At 33.9% G+C, this 24,198-nt stretch overlaps 1 protein-coding gene across 4 annotated transcripts in view; it reads right to left on the reverse strand.

Annotated features, from left to right (window-relative positions):
* LOC126828803 (tyrosine-protein phosphatase non-receptor type 12) overlaps window positions 1–22,089 on the reverse strand; it is a 35,138-nt gene extending 13,049 nt beyond the window's left edge. For 2 of the 4 annotated variants that reach the window (XM_050558807.2, XM_050558806.2), the window contains exons 1-12: window positions 21,870–22,089; window positions 16,929–17,037; window positions 16,279–16,358; window positions 15,680–15,820; window positions 13,122–13,190; window positions 11,644–11,849; window positions 11,064–11,130; window positions 9,217–9,294; window positions 7,491–7,583; window positions 7,013–7,046; window positions 5,851–6,183; window positions 2,953–3,081 (exon numbers count right to left, since the gene is read on the reverse strand). In XM_050558807.2, coding sequence (XP_050414764.2) covers window positions 2,953–3,081; window positions 5,851–6,183; window positions 7,013–7,046; window positions 7,491–7,583; window positions 9,217–9,294; window positions 11,064–11,130; window positions 11,644–11,849; window positions 13,122–13,190; window positions 15,680–15,820; window positions 16,279–16,358; window positions 16,929–17,037; window positions 21,870–21,974 — 1,444 coding nt within the window. In that variant the 5' untranslated portion in view covers window positions 21,975–22,089. The remainder of the gene's footprint in view (window positions 1–2,952; window positions 3,082–5,850; window positions 6,184–7,012; window positions 7,047–7,490; window positions 7,584–9,216; window positions 9,295–11,063; window positions 11,131–11,643; window positions 11,850–13,121; window positions 13,191–15,679; window positions 15,821–16,278; window positions 16,359–16,928; window positions 17,038–21,869) is intronic. The other 2 variants (XM_050558809.2, XM_050558808.2) reach the window with 2 other exon arrangements.
* Window positions 22,090–24,198: the final 2,109 nt, after the last annotated feature.

Raw genomic sequence — 24,198 nt, forward strand, 5'->3', positions numbered from 1 at the left:
GCATTTACCTAATAAACCCCTACACCAAGTTTGAACATTCTAGCTCAATTAGAAGGAGAGTTATTGTGTTCCAAATTCTCGGCCAATCAAATTGCTTATCACTCTGCTTACCCTGAGCAGAAAATGCTCAAGTTCAAACTTAGTCAAGGTATTGATGTAATGAAACTGTACACCAAGTTTCATCACTCTCACTTAATTAGAACTAAAGTTATTGTGTCCCAAAGCATCTACCAATCAAATTGCTTATCTCTGCTTACCCTAAGCAGAAAATGCTCATCTTCGAACTTCATCACGGTATTGACCTAATAAACACATATACCAAGTTTGAACATTCTAGCTCAATTAGAAAAAGAGTTATTGTGTCCCAAAAAGTGTGACGGACAGACAGACGAACGGACAGAGGGCGGGGGACAACAAGACTGACATATTAAGCCCTCATAAGTGAAAACATAGGATTGCTAGCCAAATGCAGCAAGAAGCAATTTAAAATGATGGTTTTCATGTTTTTGGGGTCATGGGCAGTAACTATGCATAAAATTGATAGGTGTGTCTGAATTTCAATAAGGTTTTCAGCAAGAAGATGGAATAAAAAATATCAAAACTCAGACCTGTAGGGTGAGTGTTGTCAAGCTTTCAGTTACCTGGGGCAGTAAATCATTATGTGACATCAAATTTTGATGAGTTTTTCCTTAGCACACTTCAATTGTAGAACGCTTATGCTTACATATAAATGAGGGAGTATATTAAAATATAACAATAATAAATCCTTAATGACAAAAAAATTTTTAAACAATTTATTTAAATTAAATTACACTCTAGAAAAACTGACAGACATTTCTAATTTCCTAGACAATGCTTGGTGAGAAAACATGCTTCCACTGCTTCCTGTCATTATAAAATATACTATTCAAAAAAAGTAGGGGATATTTGATTTTTAAGTGTTATTAAAGTCACCTAATGAAACTGACGAAGAAACAAATGACAAAATGAAATGAAGTTCACATTCATCGATTTATTCCAAATGATCGTTAGACTAAGTAAGGCACAGACTGACCATTATAAGGGTAAAATGATACCCGGGGTCAAACAGCAAAGTTACCACAGCATCACAACCAAGTCAGTAACGGGTAAATCCTCCTCTGTTTGCCAAACAAGCATTGATCCGACGTGGCATACTCCTAATGAGACGTCTAAGGTCATTTTGGTCCAGATTGTCCCATTCCTGTTGCAACGCAGCAGCAAGTTCTTGGACATTGGCAGGACATTGTTGACGTTGACGTAACCTCTGTCCAAGCATGTCCCAGACATGCTCGATGGGGGAGAGGTCGGGACTCAGTGCTGGCAAAGGTATGTGGTGATGTTCTGTTGTTGGAGGTAACCTGTAACGATCCTGGCCCTGTGACATCTTGCGTTGTCATCCTGGAAGATGAAACGGCGGCCATGACGTCGTGCGAACGGCACAACATGGACTGCCAAGATGTTGTCCCGGTAGTACTGGCCTGTAACACGCCCTGCAACAACATGTAAAGCCGTTCTTCCAGCAACAGTGATGCCTCCCCACACCATAACAGAACCACCCCCAAATCGATCATGTCTGATGACGTTAACGTCTTGGAAGCGCTCGTTTCGACGACGCCACACCCTCCTACGTCTGTCCAAAAAATCAACAGTGAACCTTGACTCATCTGAAAACATCACATCGCTCCAGCGTCGATTATCCCAGTGTTGACGATCCCTACACCAACGACGTCTTGCCTGAATGTGATGATCTCTCAAACAAGGGATCACGCGAGGACGTCGGGCGCGAAGGTGACCCCTATGCAGTCGATTCCGAATCGACTGGCCACTCACTCTCACACCAGTGTCTGTTTGAAGACGAGCGCTGATCTGATTTGCTGTGATGACACGATTTCTCAAGGCCAAGGTACGGATAAATCGATCCTGGGCTTGAGTTGTCGCCCTTGGTCGACCTGAGCGTGGTCTGTCCTGTACAGATTGTGTATCACGGTATCTGGACCATAGCCTGCTTATGACAGACTGAGAAACATTCATCGTCCGCGCCACAACCGCCTGTGTTGTGCCGATCTGTAGCATGCCAAGGGCACGTAACCTTTCATTTTGGGTAAGCCGACGCATATCAAAATTTGTTTTCTGGTCACTAAAACAATTAAACTGATGTTTCAATGCCACAATGACTGTAACATTCAAAGTCAGAGTCGTGCAAATCTTGGGTTGGACCTCCATGATGATCCCAAGCATCACCTGCATTCCATGCGGTAGCTATTGGTGCGTTTGGGCGTCACATGTAACTGGAAATGTTTCTTCTGTTAGGTTCTATAGTGACTTTTTTCGTAGTCATTTGCATATTTTAGTATTATGCCCCCAAAATCAAATATCCCCTACTTTTTTTGAATAGTATACTTTAATATGTTCAGTCAATATGCTCTTATCACTTGAGAATATTAAACAATAAGATAAATATATGCATTGGCCATGCAAAAATAATAGGTCAAATAAGAGGCAATTAACTAGATTATGAAATAGGTTGCCAGGCAATGCAACAGCTTTGTTGTCTGATCCACCATAATATCTAAGGAAGTGACAAGTACAATAACAAGAGTGATGGTGTGAAATGCATTATAGCATGGGTCAATAACACTGAGATAAATTGTGAAGGTGGGACCCTTAAAAGCGTTAAATGAAGAGTCTTTAAAAGCTTTGGTTGTAGGAACATGCACAACATGATCATAGTGATCTCTAGCAGAGATAATGTATAAACAAAAGGGAGAAATTCAGTAACATCCAATCATTGAATTACAATAACGTGATGAGAAGCACACATGCCAGCACGCACGAAGGTTTTTTTTTATAATATATGTGGAATTATACAATGGATTACATCTGTGTAGGGTTTTTTATAGTAGATTAGGAAAATCATATCACCAAATATACCTTTCTTTCTTACTGTAAAATCTGAATCTAAATTTTCATAACACAGCCCTCTGTTGTTACGGGGAATTAGAGCTGAATTTTCATATACATGGCTACTTTTACGAACTTTGTTTCTAGCTAGTAGTAACTCTGAAATCATGTTTGTTAAAGATTTTCCATGTTCAGTTTCAGATATTACTCAAAACATGAATTGATCAGGCATAGATATTGCTCGGGCAGTGGCTAACCATAGGTCGTGAGGAAGGCAGAAATGAAATGAAATGAAATGGAGTTTAACGTCCTACTGTTCTGCTCCTAACCTGGGCTAATGAAGACGGGCATACGCCATACAGTGTGCTATGAAGGAAATTTTGCCCGGATAGCGGCTCTACGGCCTACTCTTATATCGAATTCCAACTGCCAAGAGATCTTTTACGTGCACGCTAATATGTACACGGGACCTCGGTTTTTCGTCCCATCCGAACGACTAGACAGCTTTCCTTGTCAGCCCCTCCGTCCTGCATCACTGACAAGGGAGAACCACGCCGGAAAATCTGGATGAACTTTCTCGGCCAATGCAGGGATCGAACACCCGACCTCCAGGCTAGTGAGATAGCGTCTTACCCACTTAGCCACGTGATCCCACGTGAGGAAGGCAGCTACAGGTGTTATGGTGTTACAATTGGCAGGTCTCGGGCAGAGCCCTATTACAAAATTGTTACAGACTGGATCCATTGCAAAATATGTGGATAAACAGTATGCCTGACTAAAAAAATATTTTAATACAACATACATCCTAAACAGCATTTGTATCTACTGTACGTGTTGAACCAAGTGCTGGAATTGCAGTTAGTGCATTTATCTTTGTGCAATGCTTAAACAAAACTTATTAGTTGTTGAAAACTATGAAATAATGTAGAGAAAAAAACTGAAATATATGTACTACTTTGAGTAAAGATACAAAAACTTTGCACTGATCTCAAAAAAGTAATGTATTTATATATATTGAGTCGTCCTGTCCTATGTATAATCACATTTATATATACTGACTGAGAGGCTCTACCCTATATATAATCACATTTATATATATTGAGTGGTCCTACCCCACCACGTATAATCACATTTACATGCATCTATATTTATTGAGTGGTCCTATCCTAGGCACAATCACATTTCTTTTTTCTGTAAACAATATTTCATATCAAATGAAATGAAAACGGATTTGGGAACAGGCATAGCCTGCATCACCCCCTCTCCTCATAATCACATTTACACATATTTATATATATTGAATGGTCTTACCCCACATATAATCACATCTATAGATAGTGAGTGGTCCTACCCTGTGCATTATCACATATATTGAGTGGTTATACCCCTGGGCCCTTATTCACGAAAACTTAAACTAAGATACAATCGAAATTTTAAGAAATACTGCAATTCGATTAGCTGGCCAGTAAAATCAATTTGCATATATCCAATTTGCATACTGGTCAGCCAATCGAATTGCAGTATTTCTTAAAATTTCGATTGTATCTTAGTTTAAGTTTACGTGAATAAGGGCCCTGTTACCACCCCTATATAATCACAGTTATGGTATATACATTCAGTGGTCCTATAATCACATCTTATTAATTTGAGGGTAAATATAAGCAAAAATAATTTTTCAACTTTATTTTTTTTATACTGAAATATCAGAAATATACTTTACACACAATATTATACATATTTTGATTTGATGTATTAGCATGTTATCATGATTCTTAACAATTGGTAAGTTTTTTGGTTCTCTCAAACTATTTCTTAAAATCTGAATACGATCTTTTAACCCTGCAGCAACATTATGTCCCTACCCCTATAAAACAAAACGGTTAACCTATTATTAATATGTATAATTAGACTAAGCTCTAATACAAGGGTGGCCAGCCAATGTTACAAATGACACTGTGGAACACTGGATTGAATGATATGCAGTTTAATATTCTACTTTTCAACCAGATACATGAAGACAAGGTGGCATATTGGACCATTCCAAATAATACTTTGCAGCCTGTGATAATAATGATGTGATAATTAATTTGCCCCCAATATCAACAGTTTGACAAAATCGAAACAAACTCAAAAATGTCAGATAAATAAATAATGTATCTATTTAAACATACATTATGCAAGAGCTAAATCTGTCTATTGCAGGTCTTTCTTTAGGCCTGAAATGTTATCTAAATTATTAATTAGACCTTAATTAACTTATCCAGACCATAATCAACACTCGATGCCATCACCAGCCTGCAATATTTCAATTGCTAATATCTCGGTTCAGATGGGAGCAGTTTGACTGAAATTTCCAGCATATTCTATTTACGTTAACTATATTTTTAGCTATTATAGCGAGAACTGTCAACTCTTTATCTGATCTCCCATAATGCCCCTTTAAAGGCTCAATACCACTCTTGTTGTAACTGAATAATATGTCCTAATCTTTATTCTGGTCAACAAATTGTACTATTTTACAATATTCCAATTAATTGATGATACAAATTTCACCTTAATTAACACACCTAATTTAAAAAATTTAAAAAATTCAACACAATGATTTGAAAAGCCTAACGTAAAGCTTTTCAAATGTGACTTGGATTTAAAAATATTTTTGAACCCTTTGGACAAGTAAAATAGGATTTAATGGATAATTTACACAACAGGTAGGACACTAAAACATCTAGTGCTTAGAATAAGGCTATTTTTTGTATTTTCTGGAGCTGTCAAGCCAGCAAGAGTGTTATTGTCCCTTTAAGGTATTTTCCTAATTTAATCATTTGAAGTTAAATGTCACATATATATAAAGTTGTAAGATAATTTGGGGTACATCAAACATAAAAAGGTTTGCCTGCTCTAAATAGATCAATAAGATGTATAATGTACCTTTTTTATTGTCTTGAGAGATAACATCTGTATAAATATCTGGAGCTTGTTTGATTTCAGTACTGGTTGTACTACTAGTACTATCTATATGACTCCTACGATCTATAAAGGTCTGATTCTCATATTCTTGTGCTTTAGAACTAGTATTGTTGACTTTAGTTATGACAGCCTTGTTATGAATTTCATCATTAATAACAACCACAGCATCTCCATCACAGTCTGTATATATATTACCAACATCAACTGGTGAATAATCCTCCTCAAAATCTCCAGTATTTACATAATCATCCTCAAAATCTCCAGTATTTACATAATCATCTTCAAAATCTACATCTGAAATGAAATGAAATGGGGTTTAACATCCTACTGTTCTGCTCCGAACTGAGCTAATGAAGACGGGCATACGCCATACAGTGTGCTATGAGGGAAATTTTGCCCTGACAGCAGCATTACGGCCTACTATATATTGAATTCAAACTGTCAAGGGATCTTTTATGTGCACGCCAATGTGTATAGGACCTCTGTTTTTTTGTCCCATCCGAATGACTAGATAGCTGTCCTTGTCAGGCCCTCTGCCCCGCATCACTAACAAGGGGAACCACGCCGAAAAATCTGGATGAACTTTCTCAGCCAATGCAGGGATCAAACACCTGACCTCCAGGCTAGCAAGCCAGCGTCTTACCCACTTAGCCAAAAATCTACATCTGAAATATTGAACGCTTACAGTGATTTGGGTAAAAGGAAGTTTCCACTGATGTTAGGCCCTTCAGTCACAAGTATGAGTGAATTGCAGAATTTCGATACTAACAGGTTTTCAATTTGGTAGTCCATAAATGCAAAGTGAGAAATTAATGTAAATGTATGTGAACTTTTATTAGTGTAATGTACCAAACTAACTGGTGTACCCATGAAATAGCAATGTTAAATTCTGTAAATCTGGTCTTTATTTGGATAAATCTTAATTTTGATAACATGAAAATATGTGGTATTATAAAGTTGACAGAAATGATAACCATGTGAAATTCCCTCCCTCCTTACCTCAACATCTCGAGAAATCAAGCTGCAACACCTACATTATTTAGCTATTTTTCTTCTCCCCTGCCCTGTCACTTAATAAGACACCTATAACCTATGTATCAATGTAACAAAATTAAAAACTTACTCTCATATTTGCCAGGCCTGGTATTATAATATAACTGTAAAAATAAACAAAAAAAAACTTTCATTGATAAAATATATATATTGTGTTGTGTTTCTTTTGTCGCCACAATGGTTTATAATCATTTCATTTATAATCAGAAGTACAATCTGTTTTAAGACAGAGAACAACAGGGGCTTCAAGTAAAAGGGTTGGTGCTAAAATTCAAAACAGGAGTTGATGGTGTGGTACAGATCTGCTTGTGTTTCAAGTTCCAGGTTAACAAGTACAATATAGCCCTATGATATTAATTTTCCTGTTCATTAGACATATCTGTGAGGAACTGATCTCCTTGTGCTTCAAGTTCCAGGTTAACAAGTACAATATAGCACTATGATATTAGTTTTTCTGTTTATAAGACATGCGTAGGGGGTCCAATAGGATGATCTTTATATAAAAGTGTTGAAATTATTGTTTAATATTAGAAAATGTTTGTAATGACCTGTTCTGTGTCAACTTCATTATTTATGTCATATGTCTTTATCCATTCCTCAAACAAATTCTTCATCACCAGATGCACTAATTTATACTGATCCTGAAATATTTAGACATGTCAAAAAAATACAAATTCATCCATACATCCATTTTCCTGCTGGTTTGTTAAATTTAGTATTGCTATGAATCAAAATTACTATAATATCTACCAATTTACTATAAATTTTTTATCTCAAAGTGAAACGAAATAGGGTTTAACATCCTACTGTTCTGCTCTGACTGGACTAATGAAGAAAACCATACAGTATGCTATGAGTGAAATTTTGCTTGGACAGCAGCACTTAGGTCTTATTTCAAATTCCAATTGTCAAAGGTTCTTTTACATGCATGCCAATGTGTAAACCAGACCTCATTATTTCGTCTCATTCAAACGACTATATATTGTCCCTTGTCAGGTCCTCCCTCCTGCATTACTGACAAGGGGGAACTACGCCAGAAAAGCCAAAGTTTTATTATCTTGATAAATATTTTTATTGTATTGTAATTTGATAGATATCTTTATCTTATAGGCCCATAGTAAGGTAATTTGATAGATATTTTTATAAAATTACTATAAGATAAAGATATCTATCAAATTATTGTCAAATTACTATAAGTTAAAGGTGTCTAGCTAATTATTCGAAGATATTTATCAATTTTCTATAAGATAAAAAAAAATTATATCACTCAGAACTGAAATGTGGTTTAACATCCTACTTTCTGGGCCAATCAAGCTAATAAAGATGACCAATTAAATCTCCAATTGTAGAAAGCTTTTTAATAATAGAAGTGTAACATAAATGTTTAGTTATTTATATAAGAACTTTACAAATAAATGAAATAAGCGGTTGCCCTGCAAGATACGTCCACATTCTGCAAGAGATGGATAGGGAACAAGCTAAAGAAAAGAAAGTGAATTTTGTACAATCATTATGGTCTGAAATTACACACTTTTACACTATTTGCATACAAGGAGTGGCCCTTTTGTTGGGCAGTTTCATTTTGATTTTCCTAAAGTTTGAACTCAACCTTCATTATGGTGTAACGGTGATATACTTAAACAGTTTTTAAAATTGGATAAAAATTGTGACATCTAGAGGGTCCACAGGCTAAAAATGTGATTTTTCATACAATCAGGGGCCATAATCCTGGAAGTTATGGTCTGATATGTGCGAATATTGTCAGGAAGAAAGATCTTTTGGATTTAAACATATATTTTAAGTTTCATCAAAATCCGATAAAAATTGTGACCTCTAAAGGGTCCACAATCTTTATATTACATACTTTTTATACTAATTGCAGCCATTTTGTCAGTCAGTTTCAGTCCAATTTTCACAAAATTCAAACTCAACCACAATCAGGGGCCATAAACCAGGAAGTTATGGTCTGATATGCGCAAATGTCGACAAGAAACAAGATCTGTGGGATTTAAACATACATTTCAAGTTTCATCTAAATCATGAGCCATAATTCATGAAGTTACGGTCCGACACATGTGGGCGTATAAAAATAAATAAAGTAATCTAGAAAGATTAAGCCAATTCTGCCATGTTCACTACAACAGTCACTATTTGCATGACCTTGTGTTTCCAAACTTTCCAGTGAATTTCACCACAACTGAAACTTGTATAAGGACTTAGGTAAACAGAAAATTAGTTCTTACTAATAATAATACATATTGCAATATTACTTACTGGTGTCTGTACCATAGATTGTCTTTGTTCTCGGAATTTGGCAATAATATCAAACAAACTGAAGTCTTTCCCAATTTTCTGAAAGAAGAAATTACTCATATGCATCATATTTTTAAATGTGCACCTTTAATGAATAGATTATATGATGCAGAGTATACTAACATCTGGAATGTTACTTTCAAAGGAGCTGAACCTCTAACTCGATATTTTCCATAATATTTGATAAAATAGAATTCAATATTGGTCCATTCCAATCAAATTGGTGTTGTTATCTTGCTGTGAAAATATGAGATCCTAATATCCAATATTTAAGACACAGTGAATATTTAAATATCAGTACATGAGTCGGTCGTTAATTTTATGGTTTTGTGGGCCATTTGTAATAAACAAAGATAAACATATCCTACAAGACAATGTAAAACTAATTATTAATGGCTGGTTCTCAAAACAAACTAGTAATAAAGATAGATTGCCAGTCAACAAGGGTTGTCCCACATTTATTCTTTTGTAGGTATGGGTAGCATTTACAAGACAATTTCATACAGATCAGTTTATAATTTTCGTCATTTGAGGGTTCACAAGGTTCTTAAAACTAAAACAAGGGCCTTTAGCCTGGAAGTAATTTTCAGAAATTGTTAAAATTTGACAGGCTTTTTCATTTTACTAATTTAAATAATGCATATAAATTTCATACAGATCTGATATCTTTTGTTGTTCAAACAGTAAAAAGGTTCAACAAAGTGAAACAAGGGCTATAACTTTAGAAGTAATTAATGGAAATTGCTGAAATTCACTAGGATTCTTTGTTTGAATAATTTAAATTATGCATTTAAATTTCATACAGATCGGATGATAACTTTTGTTGTTAAAGCATTCACAAGGTGCAATAAAGTGAAACAAGGGCTATAACTCTAGACATAATTAACAGAAATTGCTGAAATTCATAGGATTCTTCGTTTCACTAATTTAAATGAGGCTTATAAATTTCATAAAGATTTGACTATAACTTTTGTTGTTCACAAGTTGCAATAGAGTGAAACAAGGGCCATAACTCCAGAAGATATTAACAGAAATTATTGAAATTAATTAGTGCTCTTCACCTCATTAATGTAAACAACATATGTCAATTTCAAAACAATCAGATGATAAATGTAGTCTGTAGAGTGTTCATGGGGGCGTATAAAATTGGACTACCAGTAAGCAAGCGAAAACAAATGCAGTTTACATATGTTTCACATAACCTTAGCGATTAAAAATTACAATAAATTTTTATAAAAGGGCATATAAATCACTTTATATACATTCATTTTACATTAATATGTGCTTTTAAACCTTGATTCGATAGAATAGAGCTATACACCCTTTAAGTTACAGGTATTTTACATTGATAAATGTCACGTCACCAATATAAAGATAGTATAATTGAAGCTTTTAGCTTCATCATAATCAGTTTTCATTTCCTTTTCCTTTTAATGGTTTATCACTAATAGTCAAACATAATCTTGCCACACCTTTAGAATATATATCACAATAGATTTTATGAGCTGATGTTGACATACCCTATGCTGGGTCAATGTATTTTGGTTATGTAAATAGATATCAAAAGAAATCATTTGTATTGAAACAAAGCATGTTCTAATGGTCCCATATACAAAAGGTTCGAGTCCTCTGGTACATGTGATTCAACAACATGAGCTATATTTCTATTACAAATATATTTCTATAGTGTTAATACAAGGAAGTGATATTAACAGTAGATTGACAGCTGATGTTCTTATATAATCTGAATGTTAGAAGATATAACAAGGACAACCCGCAACCTGTGTTAATATAAAAGTGATACTTACTCCTTGATTAAGCAGTGTCCAGGCATAGTCAATACCACATATTGTCCCTGTTCTTCCACAGCCAGCACTAGAAATTGAAAAGATAAAGTTATTGAAATTTTAAATTCTTAACTGGAAAGTGTAGACATAATGCCTTATTGAAAAAACATAAGGTTCCTTCCTGATAACAAAACATTTACAGGCTATATGTGGGCAAATAAAATGGCATTTATATATATTGCTAAAGCCATCTTCATTTCAGTAGGAGCAGAACAGTAGGACGCTAAATTCCATTTCATTTCACTATTGCTAAAAATAACAAGTAAACTAAGTCATCAACATCCTGTATCCTACGATACCAAAAACTAATTAGTCAAATTTGTTTCTATTGAAACATACATACTATTAAATGAAAGAAATTTCTCATAAGCAAAAGGCACAACTATTACAGTAGGCTGTTTGTACAAAGTTTCATAAGGATATCTTGATGGTATATAAGATATGCTTTAGAAACAAAACCAGGGTTGAAGGACGTACTGACAGCATCTATTTCAGTATTACTCCATTAACTTCGTTCGGCACAAGATATAACACAACTCACCTGCAGTGAATAACTAAAGGTATATCAGGTTTCTTTCTTTCTGCTCTCATGTGATGGATCATTTTATTAATATCTGCAGCATCATTTGGAACACCATGATCAGGCCAGCCAGTATAATGAAACTGAGTCACATAATGACTTTCTGTCCCACATTTAGCACACAATCGTCTTCTATAAAAATCTGGTAATATTTCTTCTTCCTCTACCTGAAAACAAAATAACCAAAAATTATATTATTTTCTCAGGAAATAAAATAACATTGTTATTCTGCAGAAAATAAAATTATAGTTTTCAGAAAATAAAACTACATCGATGTTCTTAGAAAATAAAATGATATTGATGTTCAAAGAAAATAAAATTATATTAATGTTCTCAGGAAATAAAATCATATAGACTTTATTAGAAAATAAAATTATATTAATGTTCTCAGGAAATAAAATCATATAGACTTTTTCAGAAAATAAAATTATATTGATGGTCTCAGGAAATAAAATTATATTGATGGTCTCAGGAAATAAAATTATATTGATGGTCTCAGGAAATAAAATAATATTATATTAGAAATAAAATTATTTGGATGGTCTCAGAAGATAAAATTATATTGATGTTTTCAGGAAATAAAAAATTGTATTGATATTCTTGGGAACTAAAATCATGGTGATGATCTGAGACGGTATTAGGATTGAATCAGGATCAAATGTCGTTTAATAAGTCCATTTGGGTATTCCAAAAGTATTTTAACAGAGGGCTGTATATGGTCTCATTAAATTTCCATAATCTACATGCCCCATGTTCTGTGCATGATTGACAGATCCTTCGCAAACTGTTTATAACATCACAAGTCATTGAATATATTGATATAATCAAACTATACATCACGTTTCATCATTTTCACTCAATCAGAATCAAAGCTATTATGCTTCAAAGTCAGAACTTCTGCAAAACAGGCTCATCATCGAACTCAAGTCAAGAAAAATATCTAATGAAGATATACACCAAGTTTCATCAATGTCACTCAATTAGTATAGAAGTTACTGTGTGCCAAAGCACTAACAAAATCAAACTGCTTACCCTCTGCTTAGTCAAAGCAGAAAATACCTATCATCGAATACAGACAAGACATTTATCCAGTGAACATCTACACCAAGTTTACATCAATTGGAAGCCGAGTTATTGTGTTCAAAATGTGTGACTGTTTCATTCATGTTTAATTTCAAAAAAGTAAATTTGACATTTCATTCAGAAAACATGGGTCCTTTCTTTTTAATTTGTATGTTAACTATGGTAAATTAAATGAGGCCCCAGCCAGAGATATGAAAAACCATCCTGTGTAGGATGTAGGATAACAAACTTATAGTCCTTCAAATTTTAAGAGAAGCAAATAGTACCAAGAACAGCCACTTGTGACTGTAAATACTATGATATGGCTATTGTGAATTTCCAAAACTGTTCCATTATATGCGATATATGGTACTTGCCAAGGTAACTGAAATATTTCCAAATTCTTCTACTTCCCCTGCTTCTGCCCAATATTTTTCACACTTTTTCTGAAACACAAAAAATCATATTAATTATTTTTCTATTTATTGGCGAACATCTCCAAAGCTCTTTAAAAAGTGTGTCACTTTTAAGAATATAGCTATCATATCACCTTTAAGTAAGTGTGTAGCCATCATAAGTGTGTAGCCATCATATCACCATTAGATGTATATCACTTTTAAGTGTATAGCTATCATATCACCTTTAAGGCTATAGCTATCATATCACCTTTAACACTATAGCTATCGTATCACCTTTTAGACTATAGCTATCACATCAACATTAAGTGTATAGCTATTGTGTCAGCTTTAAGACTATAGCTATCATATCAGCTTTAAGACTATAGCTATCATATCACCTTTTAGACTATAGCTATCATATCACCTTTTAGACTATGTCACTATAGCTATCATATCACCATCAAGACTATAGCTATCGTATCAAAATTAAGTGTATAGCTATCATATCAACATTAAGTGTATAACTATCGTATCACTTTTAAGACTATAGCTATCGTATCACTTTCAAGCCTATAGCTATCTTATCACTTTTAAGAGGAGGCCTATACCTACATGTTTGTATCGTATCACCTTTATGACAATAGCTATTGTATCACTTTTAAGAATATAGCTATCGCATCACCTTAAGATCATAGCTACATATATCATATCACCTACGTGTGTAGCTATCACTGTAACAATGGCATTGCGAGGTTGACTTCTGGTGACGTGATTCAAAGAAGATATATTACCTAGGATGTGATTTACCGTTTCCTGATTGTATAATTGCCTGGGACGTGATACATCGATGTATTTGTTAATGTTGGAATTACTATTTTTAATGGATATTGGATAACAATACTACAACCACGATAAGGTGAGCATCTATGGGTGTGCATTTTTTTTAATATTCACCTTTTTTAATTGTACTTCATACGTAAATAATCGTAATCAAAATGAACCTAAACAGATTCCATTTATAAACACTTCTTGGAGAAACTAAATCGTGTGACCTCTATAGGGTCCACAACCTTGATATACCATATTTTTACGCTATTTGAGAACGGACGGCGACCATTTTGTCTGTCAATTTTGGGGCGATTTTCACAAAATTCAAACTCAACTGTCCTTAGGGTGGAACGATAATATAATAATACGTTTTTTTAAATCGGATAAAAATTATGACCTCTAATGGGTCCACAAGCTAAAAACGCGATTTTTCGTAAAATCAGGAGCCATAATTCAGGAAGTTACGGTCCGAAATGAGCGAATATCGAAAGGAACCAAGATCTTTGGGTGATCAACTTACATTTCAAGTTTCAACAAAATCGGATAAAAATTGTGACCTCTATAGTGTCCACAAGCTAAAAACATGATTTTTCGTACAAACAGGGGCCATAATCCATGAAGTTTCGATCCAATACATGCCAATATCGAAAGGAACCAAGATTTTTTGGAGATAAACCTATATTTCAAGTTTCGTCAAAATCGGATAAGAATTGTGACCTGTAGAATGTCCACAAACAAATTGTGGACGGACGGACGTCCGGATGAACAGGGGCGACGACAATATACGTCCACATGAAAATGTGGGCGTATAAAAATAATTTTTTATGTATAATTTAAAACTAATATTATTTATTTCTAAAACTACTTGAACAGATAGAAATTTGATATAGGAATTGGCCTGTTCACGTGACCATTAAAAAGCAATTTTCCTAACATTGTTCAACTTACCACATATCTATTTTTATTATTTTCCTTATTGTAATCTTTGTTATTGGCTAGCTGGATTTACTATCTCAATGAGTTATGGGTTATTTTGGGTTACCCGGTAGTTTTTTTATTTACTCAAAAGGAAAATTCTTGTGTTACAAGTTTTTTGATTATTAATGGGTTACTTTTTTACTTAAAGTTGAGACTCTTGTCTCAGATAAAAATTTTATTCCCCCGAACCCCAAATTTTTTTATTCTACAGAACAACACCAATTTCAAAATATAATTAAACCGAAGAAAAAACAAGGTCATTAAAATGTCTGATTTCTTGTTAAATGAAACTTATATTGCATCAGATTGCACAGGGCAAAATATTTCTGGAGGTGCATGCCCCTTCGCTTTAAAATCTGATGTGTGGTTCTATTTTATATTAATATAAGAACATGAAACAAACCAACACTAATTTTTCAAGTAAATCAAAGGGGAAGCATCCATTTGAGTTCATTTATGTGGATATGGAATTCATCACATCTATATTAAAGGGGAAGTTTCCTTTTAAGTTAATACATGTTGATAAATTTATCACACCAATAATTTTATTCAACTAAAGCATGATGAATTGTTAGGATTGGTTTTATCCATTATAAAAACTAAAACGGAAATATCAGTTTGTTTTAATTCAGAGGAACAAAGTTCAACTAAAGACTGCCCTTTCGATATTTTTATTAGGGATTAACTTTTTAGTTTTTACTCACAAAAAATATGGAAAAAAATCTGCTTACCTTTGGTGGGTGCCCCTCCTCTAATTTGCATGCCATAAATACTATTTCTATTTTTAACTGCCATAACATTCGCCAAAAGTGATTAACTGTATGTGGTAATGGACCCTGGCTAGCAATGTAACCATCTCTTTCATACACATCCTTAAATACAAGAAAAAGAAAACATTTGGACTCGTCATTGCACCTCCAAATTAGCAGGATACCTATAGTAACTGTCTTGGCGCCAACTTAATTGTGTTCCAAAGCCTTTTGATATGAACAAAAGAAAAGGCAGACATGGCACAACTAATTAAATAGCCTATGTTGAATCTAATTAGAGGAAATTTTACAGACATATTATAGATAATATACTTGTTTAAATTTCATAGTGTTATGTTGTGAAGTTAGAATATATCAACTGATATTAGGTAAATTTCTTCAATAATGAGGAAATTACTCATGGTGTAAGAATGAGACAGAAAAGGGAAATTATTGAATACAGTTAGACATCAAATATTGATAACATAATTGTAAAATTCTCCAATAATGAGTTGACTTGACATTTTAAGGTCCAGACAAAGGAAGTTATTCATGGTGTAAAGAAAGGAGAAACTATTCACCTCAATATAACTGGCATTAATATAATCTGATCCTTCATTATTATCATCATCTTGTTTTAATACCACTCTCTTATAATCATCTATAAATATATTATTACTTGACAGTTAGAATATACCATCTTATATATATATACATCACGCTTTCAGTTATTTTCAAATAAATAGAATATTGCTTAAACTAAACAATGGTTTCTATGAGTTAATATATTTAAACATGTCATGTGTAGGCGTGTTATGAAATGAATTGCAATATCTGACAATCTGCATTAGTCCGGTTGGATGTTAAATCCCATTTCATTTCTATATCAAATGAATATTCATATAAAACACTGTTTATGGATAACAATTACTATGGTTTATTACACTGAATGCCATTACTAAATGCTATTCAAATATGCATATTTAGAAAGGTAAAACTGTAAGGTGTTTCAGGAAGAGAATCTTAGTCGTTGTGTGAATTCACAGCTGGCCTTCCAACCTCAAAATAAGGGTCATGCATTTCGAACAAATGGTCATCAACAAAGTAGATAAAATATTTCTTAAAAATTCTGAAAAATATATTATAGATCTGACCGTCTAAAAACTATAACTATTCGTACATATCAATCAAACTGAGAGTAAATGAGAAGTGATGTTGGAGTACTACTCACAGGGTAAAATATCTTTATATCTGTTCTTCTTTATATTACATTCTTTCTTGCCTTCCTCAGCTGGAAATTTATCATCTCTTTTCCCATCAAACTGCATTTCTCGAAGAAGCTGCAAAAAAAGAAAAGCACTTTGAATGTGTGTGTGTGTGCATGTTGTCTAAGAGGAATAGTGAGGTTACTAAATATAGGTTGCCAGGCAATAAAATACAAATGTATCTGCCATAGCCAGGGCCGGTTGTAGAAAATGTGCGGCCCAATTTGGGAGGGCCGAAGATGCTGGATATGAATTACTTTAACTTGGCCTATATTCATTCATATTTAAGGCCAACTATGCTTTACTTCACAATCAGTAATTGATTAATAGCTGAAAATAGCCTGAAAGGTCGTGTCAGAGGTCGTCAAGTGGCTTTGACCCTATAACGTCAGACATTTGTTTAACCGATCAACGTTGATGTTCCTAGTGAGTTACCCACAGTTCCGTGCACATCATGCCAAAAACTTGTCGTAACAGACCGTTTCATTGGCTAATCCCTCACATCATCCAGAATGCGAGTTATATAGCAACTAGTGTAGTAAAGACAAGTAAAACAAAATTTTGATCTACAAAAATGAAACGACCCTGCATAGCATAGCATGGCAAGACACGACAAAATTTTCAGATTTATATCGTTCTCCAGTATTAACAACATATCTAAATTTTGAAAAGAGTGGATGATAAAGTAAAATTTGTAGAGTGTTCACAATAAGTAAGGGTGGATAGGTTAGGGCGATACCAATATAACCAGCAGTTGGCTGGCAAGATACGACCACATTTTGCAAGAGATGGATAGAGAAAAAGATAAAAAAAAAAAGTGATTTTTTGTACAATCAGGGGCTATAATCAAGGAAGTTACGGTCCGATATGCACAAATATCGAAAGGAACCGAGATCTTTTGGATATAACGATATATTTTAAGTTTCATCAAGACTGGATAAAATTGTGACTTCTAAAGGGTCCACGTCCACAACCTTGGTATGATAAACATACATTTCAAGTTTCCTCAAAATCGGACGATAATTGTGACCTCCAGAGTGTCCACATGCTAAAAACGTGATTTTTTGTACAACCAGGGGCCATAATCTATGAAGTTACGGTTTGATACATGCCAATTTCGAAACGAACCGAGATCTTTGGGAGACAGACCTATATCTCAAGTTTTGTCAAAATCGGATCAAAATTGTGACCTGTAGAGTGTTCACAAACAAATTGTGGATGGATGGATGGACGGACGGACGGAGGTCTGGGCTGACAGGGCCGACGACAATATACGTCCACATGAAATTGTGGGTGCATCAAAAACACTTTTGAAAAATGGGAAACCTATCTTGCACTAAAATCAAAAATGGAGTAGGGGGATGGCCAATGTAAAGTTACAATTGACACAATCACATACATATACTTTTTCAAACTCTAACAAATTATTTTGAACAATTCATTAGAAATTGGAAAGCCTTTTTAATGAACATTCCACACTCATGTTTTAAGATTAATATACAATAATCTATTGAAACCCTGCCAAGTCTGGTTTAACTTAGGAATAACAATATTATTAGTCAGTCAATACTATATTGTTCATTTAGTCTAGTTCATAACTATACAAATTATAACTACAACCTCAAGTTAATAGAAAACTTGTGTAGGGTAATATCAGTTTGAGATTTAAAGGACAATATTGGTGACAGCCATTGTCACACATGTGATATAACTGACTGAAGTAATGAGCGATTACAGATACACAGTCAAATTTCTGCTAACTGATAATTCCTTCGAAAAGTTGTTATATGGAACTGTGATAGGATATCTGACAATTCAAAACAAAAAAATTGACTGTCATTAGATAAGAGAAAAAATAGGAAAACTCAGTGCATTACTGTTTTTATTATGTATAGAATGAATAAAAACAAGTGTATGTACAGTTACATGTATATAGAAGGATAACTCTTGTCTTCCATTTTTTGTGTCACTTCTGTTTCTTCAAATATTTATTACGCATCTAATTCGAAGGAATTATCAGTGAGCAGAAATTCCACTGTGTATCTGTTATCGCTTGTTGCTCCAGTCAGTTATATAGAAGGATAACTCTTGTCTTCCATTTTTTGTGTCACTTCTGTTTCTTCAAATCTTCGTTACGCATCTATCGTAGCAATGATCTCTGCTAAAATTATATTTGGAAAAAGTTTAACCAGTTCTATCACATATGTAATAAGGGCTGACACCAATATTGTCCTTTAATCATTGCATACATATATTATTAACTGGTGTCAAGTAAACTTATTAAAACGATTTAATGACACTGAACAGAAGGAAGTCTTCTGAATAACGTCTGAGTTATTCAATGAATGTACATAGTTTAAATAGATAAACTTCTTATTTCCTTACTGATAAAATCATCAGATATTAATCGAAACATAGTGTTGTCAGACAACCAATATACACAACCCAGCAGCTTTTATGAGGGAAGTAAGGTTGTAAGTTCTGCATTTCGAAAGGATTTCTCCGTACACTAGTCGCATAATCTCAGAAAGTTTGAAAAGAAAAACTATCAGTAAAGCATTTAGATACCCTATGTCGCCCAGACCATCACTGTGTACATGTATGTCCACCCAAAGGTGTCTGCCTCGTCAAGTAAAAAGTTAGTTTCAAAAATACTGATTGCTATTCTTATGCTATTCCATTCAGCTGGAAAGACATCAACCCAATTTGGATTTGTAATTTTAATAACAGTATCTAACATCTATGTCGCTATGTCATTTCATTAACTTACTGGTACAACAATAAGATTGGTTGATCACTTGAAATGCAATACCAATACTTTTATATGAAGGATAAACTTGAAATTATGTCAGTTTCCTTCATAGTTTGGACATCAATGGGATCTCCCCATATTTAATTTGCCTACTGCAATCTGAATGGTCAATGTCAACTAAAATATGAATACAGTTTAATAAGTCTGACCAGAATCCTGAACCAATATCAATACCATCTGTGTCTACATTATTACCATACTTCAGTCTGATTGATAAATGTATATTTAACATTCACAGTAATTTATCCCTCTGAAAGTGGAATTCATATTCTCACTTTTTGCATACTATCTGGACAAAGGGACACACAATCTAATTATATCACCACACAGACTTTGTCTATATGGATGTAAAATTTTGAACAAAGACAGATTGCAATCCCACAACAAATCAACACTTAAAATCCACTGAATTCGCCAGATTTATCTTTATCCCATATCAAAGAGAATTTATTTTAATTTGGTTTAGCGCAAGCAAAATAAATGCAGCAAAATAGAGGGATTTTGTCAAAGCTATGACATTAATTCTTTGCCAACAAATACAGCCCAAATATTTTTTTTTAGTGTTCGAAAAACTACAATTGTCCTTTGTGTGCTAGGTCCTCAAAAATTGTAAGTGGGAATCTGAGCTTCAATATTTCAAAGAAGCCTATAGTTCGCCTAGTAGTATATATTTATGTATTTCTTTAAAATACATGTAGGTATAGAATTTAAAACAGTTCAAACCCTGGGAAACATTGTTGACATAAATCAATAAACAGCATTTATAAAGGAAAATGTCTTGAATAATAATCAATAAATATATAGACAGGCATCCAGGCAATCATAATGTTAAAATACCCTGTGGACCATATGACAAAACAAAGGAATAATAAGTGGGCTTTCCAAATGATGAAAACAAATCCCACTTGAAGTGTGGTACCGGTACCAGTTGTTTTGGAAAATATAAGTATATTCCGCATGAACCCTATCACTGAGATTTCAGTTGGAAGAATATCAAGCAATTCGTGACATACTTGTTGAATCTCACAAATGAAAATAAAAGCCCTGTCTAAATGTTGTGATTGAAAGTAAATATAATCAAACATCAACCTTTTATTTTCATATATTCATTAATGGCAGAGATTTTCATTATAACATGACATCTTCTACACATCAAAAAGGTCACCTCGACATGTTTGTTTCAGTCAACCTAAATTAAGACAAATCTTTGTAAAAACACCTGACAACATTATATATGTGCATACCTGAATAATAACCTGTACAAGAAACAAACAAACATTGTTATAGGAACACAAAGATATAGTTACCATGTACTGGTATACAAAAGCTCCTAAGCATTTTAATAGTTTTATATTTTGGTTCATCATCGATATTTTATATTGTTGGAAATGGTTCAATTCGGTGAAAATTAGATGTGAAATTAGTTTTAAAAAGTTCTTTTCTTCTTCCTTTTTGTCGGAATCTAAATTTTATCACATAATTGATCTAAATTGATATATATTGTCCTTTTTCAATTCATAATTTATGTGTGGTTATTTTCCGGCTTCTTGGTACTTTTCTATGTTTTACATAGTTTTTTTTTTTTATCATATTAGGGTAATTTTCATAATTTATACAATTTCTTAGATTTTGCTCTTAGGTTATTTAAAGAAGTTTTATCTGCACCTTTAGTATCAATTGTTTTTTGGGACAATAAGTAACATGTAGTATGATTTTAAGTCAAGTACGCCAGTTTAATCTATATTTTCGCAATACAATAACTGACATATAATTTAAATAAAATATAGTTCAGTGGATCCACACCGGCAAAATTCTTTTGTCCAAAACACTTCATATAAAATCCTGGTAGGTATATATCTAAGTGTACACATAAATTCTTTTAAGACCTGAGATTGTGAAACAAAGACAAGTTAATTACCATATGCATGCGAATATTTACCACAATAAAGTATTATATTGTCATGAATATTGACAATAAACGGTCATCGTAATATATTATTCCCTTTAATAATTCACAGTTGTTTCATCTGAACTGGCGATATACTGTTACATAGTTCCTGTGATCAGATTATTCCTCCTTTACGGCGATACTTACTCGAAATTCGCGGGTAAATCCATCTCCACTCGGGTCATCTTCGTCGATTAATTCTTGAATGCGAGAAATGCAACATTCCAGGTTCTCTCTCTGTTGTGAAGACATAATTAAAGCAAAACTGGCTGTAAAATATACAGTTAGTATCCGTCCAGTCCAGTTTTTCGAAATCACATTGACAGACGACAAGGAAGTAAATAAACAGTAGGTTGGCTTATCTCGATTATCAAGTTTTCTTTAAATCCATTGCATTCAACGTTACATATTTTGTGTCCTGTTCTCCTTGACACAAATTTCTTCCAAAACAAAAAAATAACACCACGTGACGAATGTCTGTCAACCTGTGTGACAAGTTTTTTCCCTATGAATTCGTGCGGATCATATTCACACTGTGTAGTGGGTTGTTTATATATTATATGACACATAGAATAATTATGGTAGGATAACTTGATTCCAGCTCATGCATGCCGTTGCTAAATTTAAGAATCGGTTTATAAAGTTTATACTTCTCCGAATAACAATTAAATAAAATGCTAAGCCTAATTAAGTGGTATGATTTTACAAAAAGTAACACAAATCAAGACCATAATAAAGATTTCAGAATTTTTGTGATCTCATCAGGCGGAATATGTGTGGGGGACGGGCCGGCAGGGCATCCAACGTTCATGAAAAATTATAAAATAAATGTAGGACCTGTGAGGCTGTGTACTTTTTATTTCCAGCTTGGTTTCCCTTTTTACTGGAAAAGCATCTATCCATTTGGATAGTACAATAGCCTCTAGGTCCTGTATGTATATGAAATTCATGGGAGCATAATAAAGATCTGATGACATTTGGAAATCACCAGCGGTTGCCAGGCAAAAAAAGCTCACATTTTGAAAGAGAGAGATATAGTGAACAAGCTAAAAAAAAAATGCAATTTTTCGTACAATCAGGTGCCATAATCTAGGAAGTTACGGCCCGATATGCAACCAAGATCTTTTGGATATAAACATATATTTAAAGTTTCATCAAGATCGGATAAAAATTGTGACTTCTAATAGAGGGTCACAACCTTTGTATTACATACTTAACACTATTTGTGTGCAAGTAGCAGCCATTTTGTCAGTGACTTTCAGTCCAATTCGAACTCAATCGTCATTAGGGTGTAACGGTGATATATTTTAACGATTTTTTTAAATCAAATAAAAATTGTGAACTCTAGAGGTTCCACAAGCTAAAAAACATGATTTTTTGTACAATCGGGGCTACAATCCAGAAAGAGAGAGATAGAAATGGGGTTTAACGTCCACTCGACACAAACTGGGTCATTTTGGGACTAACACATTGTGCATAGGGGTCTTTAGTAGTGGAAGGAAACCGGATGACCCTGAAAAAACCCACGAGGTTGGACAGGTGACACCCTTGTCACATACAACCGGGAAATCGAAACCCCGCCAGTTGATTCAATGACAGACCTTATACCTATGATAAAACGCGCACGTGCTAACCATTTGGCCATCCAATCCCCCTCCACAATCCAGGTATGGTCCAATATGCTCGAATATCAAAAGGAACCAAGATCTTTTTGTTATAAACATATATTTCAAGTTTCATCAAAATTGTGACTTCTAGAGGGTCCACAACCTTGGTATTACATACATTTACACTATTTGCGTACAAGGAGCGGCGATTTTGTCTGTCAGTTTCGGATGGATTTTACGAAATTTGAACTCAACCATCATTATGGTGTAACGGTGATATATTCAAACGTTTTTATAAACTGGATAAAAATTGTGTCCTCTAGAGGGACCACAAGCTTAAAACGTGATTTTTCGAACAATCAGAGGCCATAATCCAGGAATTTACGTTCCGATTATCGAAAGGCTCCAAGATCTTTGTGATATAAACATAAACTTAAAGTTTCAACAAAATCGGATCATAATTGTTACATCTAGCAGGTCTACAACCTTGATATACCATACTTTTACAGTATTTGTGTACAAGGTGCGGACATTTTGAAAAAAATGGCTGTTACTGGAAACAAGAGTATATCTCGATGTTTCGAGCTTATGCACAAAATTAGTGTGTGGACCAATTCGTCAAAAAACAACCTAAATTCAAGACTAAAAAGAGCCCCCAAAGTAGGTGAGAACGTTAACTTCTTTAGTGGCTCCAAAGCCTACCATATTTGCAGGCTCCTTCTCAGTCTATCCGTGGTTCAACGGAAAATGCATGAGTCAAACATTGCTCTGGTTTTGAGAGGGTGAAAAGCTTTTAATTATCTTTCTTAAAAGAAAAGCTAATAGTGAAAATAATAACAGAAAATAACCACAACATCATCTTTCATTTA

Source organism: Patella vulgata, chromosome 7 (genome assembly GCF_932274485.2).
Source record: "Patella vulgata chromosome 7, xgPatVulg1.2, whole genome shotgun sequence".
Lineage (NCBI taxonomy): Eukaryota > Metazoa > Mollusca > Gastropoda > Patellidae > Patella > Patella vulgata.